The sequence below is a fragment of the Sphaerodactylus townsendi genome, linkage group LG11, assembly GCF_021028975.2.
Source record: "Sphaerodactylus townsendi isolate TG3544 linkage group LG11, MPM_Stown_v2.3, whole genome shotgun sequence".
Lineage (NCBI taxonomy): Eukaryota > Metazoa > Chordata > Lepidosauria > Squamata > Sphaerodactylidae > Sphaerodactylus > Sphaerodactylus townsendi.
In genome coordinates, this window is record NC_059435.1 from 69,818,199 (window position 1) to 69,831,716 (window position 13,518).

At 44.8% G+C, this 13,518-nt stretch overlaps 1 protein-coding gene across 2 annotated transcripts in view; it reads right to left on the reverse strand.

Moving 5' to 3' along the window:
* Positions 1-7,634, reverse strand: part of ACTR3B (actin related protein 3B) — a 32,996-nt gene extending 25,362 nt beyond the window's left edge. For both annotated transcript variants that reach the window (XM_048511496.1, XM_048511497.1), the window contains exon 1: positions 7,482-7,634. In XM_048511496.1, the coding sequence (XP_048367453.1) occupies positions 7,482-7,525 (44 nt within the window). In that variant the 5' untranslated portion in view covers positions 7,526-7,634. The remainder of the gene's footprint in view (positions 1-7,481) is intronic.
* Between the last annotated feature and the right edge of the window lie 5,884 nt (positions 7,635-13,518).

The following is a 13,518-nucleotide window of genomic DNA, read 5'->3' on the forward strand; positions in this document are numbered from 1 at the left end:
AGTCCTATCGTCTACTGCCAATAGAAACAACTACTTCTCCTCTAATTGACTGCCTGTCAAATACTTAATACTTTCAAATACTTAATTTTGTTTCTAGAAATCAAAAGAAGGATACTTTCCTTAAACAAGGAACTTTACCATATTTCTAAAACATGTTTTTTTAAAACAGCCAACAGGAGAATTATCCAGTTTTTTTCTACCTTAAGCTAATAACCAACCACATAGGAAACAACAGGACTTTTATGATTTTTTGGACCCACATGTGTGGAATTTCTAGCGGAAAACGCAGACCCACCCAGTTTGAGTAAATGAAACCCTCTGGAAGGCACACACAAAATGAGGTAGTAACCCTCTCTTGGGAACTGGTGAGAACCTGCTGGATCCCACCTCTGGGTAGGAGGTGGCATGGTACAGCCTTGGAAACCCGGAGTGGTCGGTACTTGGATGGTAGAACACCAAGGGAGGTTCTGCAGAGGAAGGCAATGGTGAACCATCTCTACCTCTCACTTGTTCTGAAAGCCCCTTGGCTGGGGTCACCATAACTCAGTTGCAATTTGACAGCACTCACATAATGAATAGATCAACAGAGTGTAGCAGTTCATTAGTGACCACTTAGGAAGGCTTTAATGGCTGGAAAAAGACTGGGGGTTACTGTGTTTGGTCTAGTCATCTGAAAGTGATTTGTATGACATCCTTCTGTGTATTGTTACTACCTGATCATTAATTGTACTACACAAGAGGAAGGTGCCTTATGTAGTCGCCATTGTTTTAAATCTTCAATTTTATTGCTCTATATTCTATTAATTTCTGTATTAATCTTTAACTTTCTGTATTAATTTCTGTATTTTGTTCATATTGGGTTTGTTTTCCTCACGTTTTTGGCTACCCAATGCATTGAAGGTTGGATCTCCTTCCCTTCGTTTTTTATTCCCTGATAGCTGTCTCACCACACAATTTAAAATGTAGTCTGGTCATTGCCTTTAAAGCTTACATAAGTATTTATGGCACACTGCCTACATCTTGAGAATAGTTTGGCTCTTGTATTTACTGCAAACTGCTCGATTTCACTCTTAAAGAAGTCATCTGACTGTGAAGTCCATCAAGAGATTGCTGTAAAGGCTGGGAAACTTCCACCTTGCTGAAGGACAAACAGTGGTTGAAGATACGAAGATTGCCCTCTTAAAGAACATTCATTTCATTTTAATACCACACAAGCATCCCAAAGTGTCTTAAAATAGCTCACCCTGTCCCATGTGGAAATCCAGGTCAACATGTAAACTGATCACCAAAGAAACTTGTCGCAGCAGCAGGGGAGAAAATACATATGGCTTAAACTGCGGCCAGCTGTGTTTCTAGCGGATTCCTGACATCTAAGTTCCTCACTGCATCTTTCAATTGCAGACCCAAATCTTGGGTTTGTTTACTGCTCTGCAGGTTTAACCCAATTCTGGATTTGTTTGGGTTCAAATGTGTCTGCCTCTTTGGGAGGCTCTTCAAAATAGAAAGGCAGTTTACAGATATTTCCATAAAGCTGTATTAGCAAACCAGTTAATTCAAGGACAACACTGACATATTTTAAGATGTGTTGTATGTATATGCAAACTGCCAGCTGAAGGGGAAAAAATATTCCAGTTGGGACCTGGGGATTTTAGCTGTAGAATAAGCAACCGTTGATTAAACAGTTAAGCAGTTATCAAAACAATTTTGGATTCCACAGATGATACGCACACATGTTCTATTAGCATATACTCTGCTCACAACTACAGGGCTCACATCCGGAGAGTGCTTGGGGCTTGACGAGGACTGTGGCAATCACTATGATTTTGATAATTGGTTATTATGTATTGTGGAATTGAGGCTGGGAGCGAACTCTCTCATGCATCCCTAAGGGGAGGCAAACGAACCGTGTACGGGCAAACACCACAGAACCGTACCTGTTAAAGAAAGCATTATTTGCAAAGGATTTGAGGGAAAACCTCAAGCACATGGCTACATAGGGGATTAAGAAACGTTTTCAAGAGAAGCTTATTTGAGGGGTGGTTGGTTTTGAAGCTTATAAAAAAGGTCCTAAATAGCAGGCAAAGCCACAAAGAAGAGTTTGGTTATGTCCCCCTTTCTCATCCTGCACCATGGAATGAGAAGGGGCTTACAATCTCCTTGCCCTTCCCCCCTCACAACAAACACCCTGTAGAGGTAGGTTGGGAACAGAGAAACTCCGAGAGCTGTCCGAGAAGCTGTGACTAGCCCAAGGTCCGCTCAGCCTGGTAACGTGAAGATGTGTAGGGAGTGTACAGGCTAATCTGAACTCCCCAGATAAGCCTTGCCTCACACGGCTCAGAGGCGGCAGAGGCTGGGGGGAATCAAACCCGGTTCCTCCGGTGGGAATGCACGAGGCCGCCAACCTCCCTCGCCACATGCCCGCTCCTACGCCTACCTAAAAGATCATTTTTATTTCCCCTATACCCTGCAATTCCTTACCTCAAATCATCCCAAGAAGCTAATTGCTCCATTGTAGTAACCTACAGACACCAATGCCTACAGATCCATCTCTCCAATGGGGCAAATTGTAGTTTCCCGGGGTCATTCAAGGTCAGGAAACCTGGGAGGAAAACAGGCCCCCTTTCCCAATGAGCCATGACCCCAATCCAAATCAGGCCCACAAGCACCTGGAAATTAATTTCCTTGCATGGAACTTCCCAGACTAGGTACATTGACCCAATATGTGGAAGAGTCAGCCCTTAGCCATTGCAGTTAGTCCTAGACATGGGGGAAAGACCTATCTTTTTTCCCTTCTAGAACTAACAGGAGGGAAACTGAATGTGCATCACCACTGTGATCCAAGCCTTTAAGAATGTCGGGAACGTCCAATCAAAGACTGTGATTTGTCCAGCTAAGATTTGCAACATAAATGGGAAAAAGAAATCAAAAGTTTTGCCATGGTCAGTTAGAAGAAAAAAAAAAAAGAGTTTAGGGCTGAGAGAGCTCGAAAAGCTGTGACCTAGACTAAAGGTCACCCTGCTGGTGTGTATTATTGGGAGTGTAGTACAGGCTAATCCTGAATTCCCCAGATAGAGGCCTCCACAATTTATAAGCGGCAGAGCTGGGAATCAAACCTGGTTCCTCCAGATCAGAGTGCACCTGCTCTTAGCCACTGCTCTTAGCCACTACGCCACTGCTGTTCCACTATGCCACTGCTGCTCCAGCAGTCCACCATTTAAGAGAAATTAAGCTTTCTTTAAACAGACTTGGTAGCTCGCATTACAGAAGTTCATACTTCTGTTTTACCCTTTCATCTTCATTTCTAGGTTTCACATATTTTTTTCTAAAATGTAACTGTAATAAATATAGTAGCATGCAGGATTTGGTCTCCATTTCAATTCACTTGAAGCCCAGACTTAACAAGCATTTTTCAGGTTCTTGTGCCATATGTCCTATAAAGAAGCTGCTTGCAAATCCAAAGATTCAAAATGTCATGTTTTTTTATCAATACAGTGCTGGAACAGTTCTACCTGCACCTGCACCTAGGTCAAAATCCTAGCTTTTGCTTTTTGCTGAAATTCTTGTCTGCCTTGTCTAGCAGGCTTGCTACAAAATACATTACTAATCCCCATACAGCCTTTTGAACAATTCAGGTTAAAGAGAGAGTAAGAAGGGTCTACAACTATATTCTCTCCATCAATTCAGCATAATTTGGGATAAACACTCCAATATGGAATAAGAGCTCATGCACAATAGCTTTGTAGCTAGATTTCATGTCGTCATGATCCAAAGAGGCTGCTGTATTAGTCAGCTGGTGACAAAGAAAATCTTTTGGCACCTGACAGTCTAATAACCTTACTGGGGAATCAACTTGCATGAGTCAGATGTTAGATGCTGACACAAACTCTGAAATTATTTCTGCACCTTTCCGATGGTACAAAATGCCATCCAGTTGCAGCCAACGTATGGTGACCCTGTTGGGTTTTCAAGGCAAGATAAGAACAGAGATGGTGAGCCACTGCTGCCTTCTACATAGTAACCCTAGACTTCATTGGCGGTCTCCCTCCCATCCAAATATTAACCAGGGCTGACCTTCTTAGCTTCCAAGATCTACCAGGATCAGGTTAGCCTGGGCCATCCAAGTCAAGGCAATAATCTCGACAAGAACAAAATCCATTACTTTTAATTGAAACATTGTGTAGATTTACTGTTATTTCTCCTATTCAAAACAAAATGGTTTAATTAGTTCTGCATACCACCAACCCAAACTGTCCTGTTTGGACTGTGAGTCGTCCAAATACCAGATATTTTTTAAAATATACGTATTTGTTTACTGTTTACCCCACCTTTCTCCCCACACCTGCTGACATGATTCTCTCCTCCACTTTACTCTCACAACAACCCTGGCCGAAATTGGAGTTGTTCATGGAACATTGGCCCAAGATCACCCAGCAAGCTTCCACTGAATAATGGGTGTTCCTCAGTGGCGTATACAAGAGAAGATTTCAGAAGGTGTGGCATTGCTCAATAGCCCCCACATACAACCAGCTGCTATATCCTGACAATGCAAATGAAGGCAAGTTATTCCAAATAAAAGATGATGTACTTAACCTGTGATTACAGGAACCAACCATACTAATCCAATATTTTGCAGATTGATTTTTGAGACCATGTGAACTAAAAAATCCTCAACTTTCCTTCTGAACTGAAGCTGCATTCTGAGCCCACTGACAGATTCCTTCGTAGATGGCACACCACCCCTCTATCTGGCTAACCTGTTTCCTAGCACTCACACAACTACCAAAGTCTAAATATGATCTTGAAGTGCACCAGTACATACGTAGTATGGCCAACTGAAAACATCAATAAACTTTCATTCTGGTAGATGTGGCCTCCCAAAGAAAGGATAACTCAAAGAATCATAAAGATGGAAGGGGCCTTAGCAGTCACATTCTCAACGCTATGGACAATACAAGAAATCGTAAGTTTCGTGTTCAAGAGACAGCTATCCCAACTCAACCTGGAGACTCTCATAGGAATGCGTGTCCATTTCTCTTTAATCAGAGATGCGTTCTATTGTTAAGTTCTTTTTACTGGGAGGGAATTTCTCATTGTGTGCACAGTCTACCCGCCTGTCACTCAAGCCCAATAAATATAGTCTTGTCTCTAGAGCACTTGAGCATAAACCTTTGCCCTCGTCAGTATAACCTTTTATTCCGTTACCTGCTTATGCAAGAAAGAAGAATAGAAGCAAGAATTGATCTAATTCAGGTGGGTTCAAACCTGATTAAGAAAGTGGATTTCTTAAACAAACCTGCATTTTTACCCTCTGTTTCTTCTACTCTTGTCATTACTCAAATATGGGGGGAGGAGAATGGGGAAGATAAATCTGCAACACCGCAGAGCACTTGCAGAGCAGTTCCTACTTCTAACAATTCACTTCTTATCAATCTTCATCCACTCAAAACTTTGAACAAAGCATCAGTGACAACCCCACAAGATGGCAAAAACATGGGGGCAGGGTGCCTTCTTCAATATGTTTTTTTTTAAGTCACCACAGTCCTGATGGCTGTTTCCTGAGTATTCATGACAGCACATCAAAATTTGGGAAATGCAAATACTGGTAGTAAGACAGGCCACTGTGATCAGCCACAGCCGACCATCCTTGGCAGCTGGTGCCAATAATGTATTAATAATATAGAAAGTGTTCCAGTGGAGTGGTTTTAGAGACGTTAGATCAAAGGCAGAGAACGGGCAGAGCTGTGTATTTTGGGGGATGGCTCCACAACACAAGCCAGAGAGAACAAGAAGAGTTTGGATTTATACCCCACTTTTCTCAACCATAAGGAGTCTCAAAGCAGCTTACAAGTTCCTTCCCTTTCCTTCTCCACAACAGACAGCTTGTGAGGTAGGTGGGAATGAGAGTTCTGAGAGAACTGTGACTAGCCCAAGGTCACCCAGCAGGCTTCATGTGGAGGAGTGGAAAATCAAACTCGGTCCTCCACATTACAGTCCATCGCTCTTAATCTCTCACCATGCTGGCTCTGGGGTCATGAAATCAGCACAGGTTGCTCTGTATGGACATACTGATAGAAAGCTACATACAAATCCTAGCTCCTGTTCAGACCCAGGATTTGTTATGTACCTATGTGAGAAAGAGAAAGAAGTCCCAAAGTTCTGAAAGTGAAGGGAAATGGCATTGTGGGTCATTGGGAAGCTGTATCAACAATGGCCAGAATCATGAGTAAAGAACAAGAGATACACAAAAAGATGTTACTCCTCAAGGATGGAAAAGATGATGATCCAACATCCTAATGCCACAGCCAGTCTAGGACCACTTCAACCTCTTTGTAAGAAGAGGGAAAGAAAGGCAAGGTGGCAGGGTGGCTTACTAAGGTAGTGGAGAATGAACAGTGGTGGGATCCAAAAATTTTAGAAACAGGTTCCCATGGTGGTGGGATTCAAACAGTGGCATAGCGCCAATGGGGTTGGGCGGGGCACGGCGGGGCGTGGCTGGGCATTCCAGGGGCGTGGCATTCCTGGGAGGGACGCAGCCGCTTGGCCGGGAAACGAATGCACGCAGGCGCAGGCTGCTATGCACACCGGTGTACCTCCTGCTAGACCAGGGGTAGGGAACCTGCGGCTCTCCAGATGTTCAGGAACTACAATTCCCATCAGCCTCTGTCAGCATGGCCAATTGGCCATGCTGGTGAAAGCTGATTCCTGGCCATCTGAATCCTGTAAACATTGTTTTAAGTTCTGTGCACTACTGCTGAGGAGCGGAGGAGGGGCGTAACTAAGGCAAAAATCACGTGGCAAAATCACCAACTAGTAACCCCCTCTTGGCACACACAAATAATTAGTAACCTACTCTCGGGAATCTGAGAGAACCTGCTAAACCCCACCTCTGAGAATGAACAGGATGGGGGTTGGGGTGTAAAATAATAAGATGAGCTGGCTGTCCTTAAAGCATCCAGCCTGTCCCACCCAGGGGGGCCCAATCCAGCCAGAACAAACGAGTCATTATGCCCAAAGTGACTCCTTCAAAAGACTATACACGACCTAACCACAAGAGGAGGGGCTATATAGAAATTTAACTAATTAATTAAGGTAGAAGGGAAAGTCAAGCAAAGCCATTTGACATGTAATGGGGTGAGTAAAGGAAGAGAAAACTCCCTTTTGAACGCCAAGAGCTGGTACAAGGCTGAATTCTTCTTGATAAGGAGAAGATCAGCGTGGAGGTGTCAGAACTGTGGCAAGGGAGAGACACCCACCCATGCACCCACACACTCTCTTCTCTTGTTGGTCCCTCTGTGCCAGTTTTGGGGAGCATGACTCATGCTGCATGGGGAGAGAAGGGGCCAGTTTGGGCTTCTCAGGGTAAAGGAAGGAAAAGCGGGGTGGAGAGGGACGATGAGACGAGAGCATGAAGGGTCCCAGCAAGACAGCAATAGGGCGATGCCATTGCAAAGACAGGGAGCCCGGCTCCGCTTGCAACTCACCCTGTGCCTCCGTCCACGACGCATGGGAGCAAGTGGGTCGCCATCTTCGGAGGGAGGGGAGAGGGACGCTCCTTGCTGCCCGCCGGGCAGAGCCCGGGAAGCCCTCACCTCGGCGCCAGCCAGGAGCACCGGTAGCCCTGCGTAGCCGGCCGGGCTGACAGCGCCGCCTTCAACACGCCTGCGCCAAACCCCTTTTCCTCGTGATTCCCAACTCCCGCGTTACGGCCCGTAGGCGGACATTTTGGAGTGGGGCAAGTCGAGGCCCCTTTGCCCTTACACCGGTCCCGCTTCCATCACCCTCCCAGTAGTTGCTTAGCAACGAGACGACGCGAAGGCCACAGCCATAGTGGTGGGGGGGGGATCACTGTGCTATAGTCTGAAGCAATGAACGCAGCCTTGTGGCCCCAACGACGTTATATTTTAGCAAATGGCTCTACTCCACAGTAGTTTATTAGAATAAAAAACTTGTTAGTCTTTAAGTTGTCACTAGATCCTTGTTGGGAATGCAGGAAAATGGTTGGGGCGGAGCAGAAGAAACTTTGGACTGGGAGCAAGGTTTATTTATTTATATTATTTGATTTACTATACTGCCCACCCTGGTGTACAAAAGATAGAACAAATAAAAATCATAGCTAACTATTAAAATAGAATTAATTTAAAATACAAACAACAAGAAACCAGCAGAAAACTTAGCATTGGATGGCAACCCAGAAAAACTCTAATCCCCTGGGAGGGGAACAGGCACAGCAAATAACAGTCCATTAGGATTGTATATATATGGGGGTGGGGGTGGTATGGGAGGCAATCAGCGGCTTGCCCACACACCTTCCTCCAAGGCAGCGCATATGATTCCATTCCCCCATGTTATCCCCCCAGCACCCTAGTGTTCTGGCACCTTAAATTTTTCTTATTCAACCACAAAAGTTCATGAACTAGAGTCCATGGGCCTTTCCCGCTGCCGTTTGCAATGGCTACCTCTGGTAGCGGCCGATTTCCGCCGGTTGTGATGTTCCCCACTGCCCAGCTCACCAATCAGGAGCAGTCAGAAAGATGCCCGTTTTTTCTTCAGCGTCAACTGATAGCCGCTGAAGAAGACAAACATGAAGTCAGGCTAGATTCGCCATCGGGACTTCGGTGAGAGAATTACCCAGCTTCGGATATGCGCTATTTGGGGCAATGCTGACGCCACGTAATCGGTAGGTGGGGAAAGGGCCCATGTCTTGAGAGGCAGTGTGGTATAGTGGTTCAGAGCAGTTGGACTCCGATCTGGAGAACTGGGTTTGTTTCCCCACTCCTCCACATGAGCAGTAGACTCTCATCTGGTGAGCTGGATTTGTTTCCCCGCTCCTGCACATGAAGCCTACTGGGTGACTGTGGCCCAGTCACTATCCTCTCCGAACTCTCTCAGATAGTGATTCAGATAGTGGAGGGGTTCAGTGCATTTATTTATTTAGTATATTATTGTGCAGACTCTCCAAAGAATTACAACTAGAACAATCAAGCTAAACAAGCCGGTGCAGCAGCAGCAGCAGAAGGAGGAGGAGGAGGAGAAGGGGCTTACAATCTCCTTGCCCTTCCCCCCTCACAACAAACACCCTGTGAGGTAGGTGGGGCTGAGAGAGCTCCGAGAAGCTGTGACTAGCCCAAGGTCACTCAGCTGGCATGTGTAGGAGTGTACAGGCTAATCTGAACTCCCCAGATAAGCCTCCACGGCTCAGGCGGCAGAGCTGGGAATCAAACCCGGTTCCTCCAGATTAGACACACGAGCCCTTAACCTCCTACGCCACTGCTGCTCCTACGCCTACCTAAAAGATCATTTTTAACCTTCTACGCCACTGCTGCTTTAAACAGTTTTAAACAAACACTGAACAGTCTAAAATTATTCTGATCAAACAGTCCTCTGGCCAGAAGGAGCCACTGTGGGTCTGAATTGGGTCAAGAGACAGATGGATGGAGGAGCAAATGCCAGGCTACATGATAGAAGGGAAGGATGGAAAATAAGACCAAGGTCCACCAGTGGGCAAGGTGTAGCCTCAGACAGCAATGGCAAGGTGTGCCGGTGTGGCCATCTGACATCCACAGCAGCTGTGTGAATGGAAGGGCTGAGATCTGATTGAGGTCAGAAGGCTAAGCAGGCAGGGCAGGGCCAGATATTGGGCTGTTAAGCTGGTGGTGCTGTGGAGTTGGGAGGCGGCTGAAAAGTGAATGAGTGTGGGCAGCTGATCCATATGCCCTTGTAGTGGTGTAAATCAGTCAAGCAAATAAAGCTTATGGATAGGAATGCCAGCCTCCAGGTGGGACCCGGGGATCCTCTGGAGTTACCACCCATCTCCAAACTACAGGGATCAGTGGGCCTAGAGAAAATTTGGAGGGTAATCCCCAGGTCCCACCTAGAGGCTGGCACCACTTTTTGGAATAAGCGACTTCTGCATGCCTGGACAATGGGGGGCACTGTGTATCTTTAAGCTGTTCTATTGTTTGCTCTCCATATATAGGGTCCGTCCACCAACTCCTTCTTTTTCACCCTGCAGCCAGTGGTGAGATCCAAACATTTTAGTAACAGGTTCCCATGGTGGTGGGATTCAAACAGTGGCGTAGCGCCAATGGGGATGGTGAGGAACTTGATGGAAGTGTGGGGCATTCAGTGAGGGCATTAATAATTTCTCTGTTACTGTAGAAAACTCTTACTGTAAAAAAAAGTTCCTAATTTCCAGCTGGTATCTTTCTGTCCATAATTTAAACTCATTATAGCAAGTCCTATCATCTACAGCCAACAGAAACAACTACTTCTCCTCTAATTGACTGCCTGTCAAATACTTAATACTTTCAAATACTTAATTTTGTTTCTAGAAATCAAAAGAAGGATACTTTCCTTAAACAAGGAACTTTACCATTTCTAAAACTTAGGCTTGTAACTTCGGAGGTAATACAACACCTTAAGCTAACCAGCCACATAGGAAACAACAGGACTTTATGATTTTTGGACCTAATGGAATTTCTAACGGAAAAGCAGACCCAATTAGTAACCCTCTCTCGGCACACACAAATAATTAGTAACCCACTCTCGGGAACTGGGGAGAACCTGCTGGGTCCCACCTCTGGGCTGCAGTGCAGCCATTTTCTTTCTTCTTCTTTTTGCACCGAGCACAACGGTAATGGCTACCTGCTTCTGCTGGGGCTTTCCCACAGAAGCAGATCTTACTTGCACATATGTGATGACGTTTTAGAATGCCCACTTGTGATAGGGAAAGTTATCTCTTTAGTATAAGGTTTCTATCTATCTACTTTTCACCTGGAACAATGCTTGTGACCCTAAGTTCTTGAAATAAATGCAAGTTTTCCTTTTTGCATATGCTTGTTTTGGAAGAGCTTCTTTACTGCACTCACACACAGGGCTGGGCTGATCCATATTCAACCAAATTCCAACACGAGCATCACTGAAGATGGCTGCACAATGACCTGCAGGGAAGGAAGTGTAACGCGCTGCAGCATCCCTGCCTCAACAACGGAGAGGAGTGCTTACAGAAGCAGGGCTGATACAAAAACCAGATGCATGGCATCTCCAGCTGACTGAGCATTGTCCTGTTTAAAAGAGGGTGGGAAAGGGGAGGTTGTATTGGAGCACTGTGTCTGTTCGCCACTGTGTGTGTTTGTGCTGATTACTTTATCCTGACCTTGGCCTATCACTGTGAATTCTTTGTGCTGACTTTAGAACCAGACCTGACCACTGTGTGGCCTAAGTATGTGCATGACAGTCTAACTGGGGGAACAGGGCATGTTCACTGCCATCTCTTCCTTGCAATTGAGCCTCCCCTACTTCCTAGCAGCAAACTAATTGGGGACAGGGCGTGCAGGCTGCAGAATGAGCCATCTCCGCTGGGCAGTAGAGCCTCTCCCACCTCCTAGCGGCAGTCTAATCAGGGAATGGGGCACACACAGTGCAGAACGAGCCATCCCTGCTGGACAACTGAGCTTCCCGCATCTCCAGCAACAACCCTCCCTCTGCCTATTGCCTGGGGCCTCTGCTCCCCACCCTCCACTCCTAGATCCAGCCTTGACTCTCAGCCTCGACCCTGGCAAGTATTTGTATGGGAGACCTCGAAAGATACCAGGGAGGTAAGGTAACGCAGAAGCAGGCAATGACAAACCACCTTTTAATGTATCTTTCCTTAAAAACCGTTGTCAGAAGTCAGCTGTGACTTGACTGTACCCAAAAAAGGTGTTTTTTTAATGCATTTCTCTTTGAACCTATCTCATGGCTAACCTTCGGTATATGAGAAAGAACATTAATGACCATATGAAAGAATAGCATTTGGCCCAATTGTTCTTTGGGTATATAAAATAATCATCGGCAGTCAACTGTACCTTTTCTGCCGGTGGATAAAAACAAGAAGAATAAATTATTAAGCACGTCGGTATAGACGAAGATCTTCAAGAACGATTTTCCCTTTTACACAAATTTAGCATTAAAATTTGTGGGGTCTAGTAATCCCAGCAGACTACATGCAACAATATAATGTACATCTGCTTCTTTTCTTTTTGAACTTAACATTTCTGTGAGCCATAAATAAAAGATTACAAAAGGAATCCTGGGAGTAGATTCATCTTCAACAAAGCACTAAACTATTTGCACATGTACTTAGGCAGCAGTCCAAAAGATATATATATATATATTTAAATCAACTGGATATTGTTAAGTGAAGTGTCACCAAATGGAAGATTAAGAAGTACGATCTGCTAAGAATAAAAAATAAGTTTAAAATACGTTCATATGGGATAGCATAACCACCTGCTCAAGATTAGATTCATGGCTATTTCATATGTTGTGCATTTCATACATGGAAGGTTAAAGTATAGTATTTTTGGATTTATTTTATACCACCTTTTTTAAGAGTCAAAGGGGGTAAGAATAAATAATGCATAAATGAGATGTTTCTGTCATACATCGAAGCTAGTCACATTCCTCTGCTGGTGCTCAATGTACATTCTTGATGCGTTTTTCCCCTCTCCAATTGCAACGCTGTCAGATTCATTCACCGCTGTCTGTCTGATTCCAAGGTTTCATATGCTACCTTTGCCAATCACTCCTTCCAGCAGCCAGCTGGACGGTCCTGTACCTGTCAGCAAAGAAGTGAAACTGGGCTACCTATACTAGCTTGCAAATTTGAAAAAAAAAAGACAAGGAAAAAGGCCCACCATCACCATTCACATCCCCAAAAGCAAAACAAAAGTGTGGCTTTTCAGAAGCCACACAATGGAGAAAGTAGCTGAAGATACAAAGGAAAAAAAATAAAAGGAAACCCAAGGATAAGGAAAATGTGATTTGATCAGGTCCTTGTTACATCTAGTATCAGAGGTGGGTGGTGTATTTAGGGGCTAAGAACTGTATACTGTGAGATGTGCATCCCAACCCTTCATAGGGTTTCCAACTTGGAAGTAGGAAATGTCAGGACAAATGTCTGATCTACAAAATCTAAATGACAGGTGTCATATGAGCACCTCTGTATGACAGCCTCTTTCTGGAGCTAATTGGAAAGGTATTCTGATTGGTGGATGGAATGCATATAATGCAGCAGTGTGCTATGTACTGTGAGACTCTTGTCTTCTTGCCGTCTGGTGAAGCACTTTGTCAGAGAGAGCAACATTGCTGTGAACCTAATAAAGAATGACCCCTTCTGGGAAGCTGATATAGCTGTGTGCGCCTCAGTTCCTGCTGTGTGTTCCAGTGTGAGTGTTGCGCACCTCTCCTATCTGGGGTGTGAACCCTGCTTCAGTACCGCACCCCTTAACAGGAAATACCTGGAGATTTGTGGGAAGAGCCTAGGCGGATGGAATTTATGGAACAGAGGGGCCTCAGCAGGTTATAATGCCATAGAGACCATCCTCCAAAGCAGCCATTTTCTAAAGGGGGACTGATCTCTGTTGTCTTTTCTTTTTTAATTCTTAAAGATTTACATACTACAAGAATGATACAAAATAATGCTAGAAACAATACAAAACTTTACAAGAACATTTACAGTCTTACAAATATAAATAT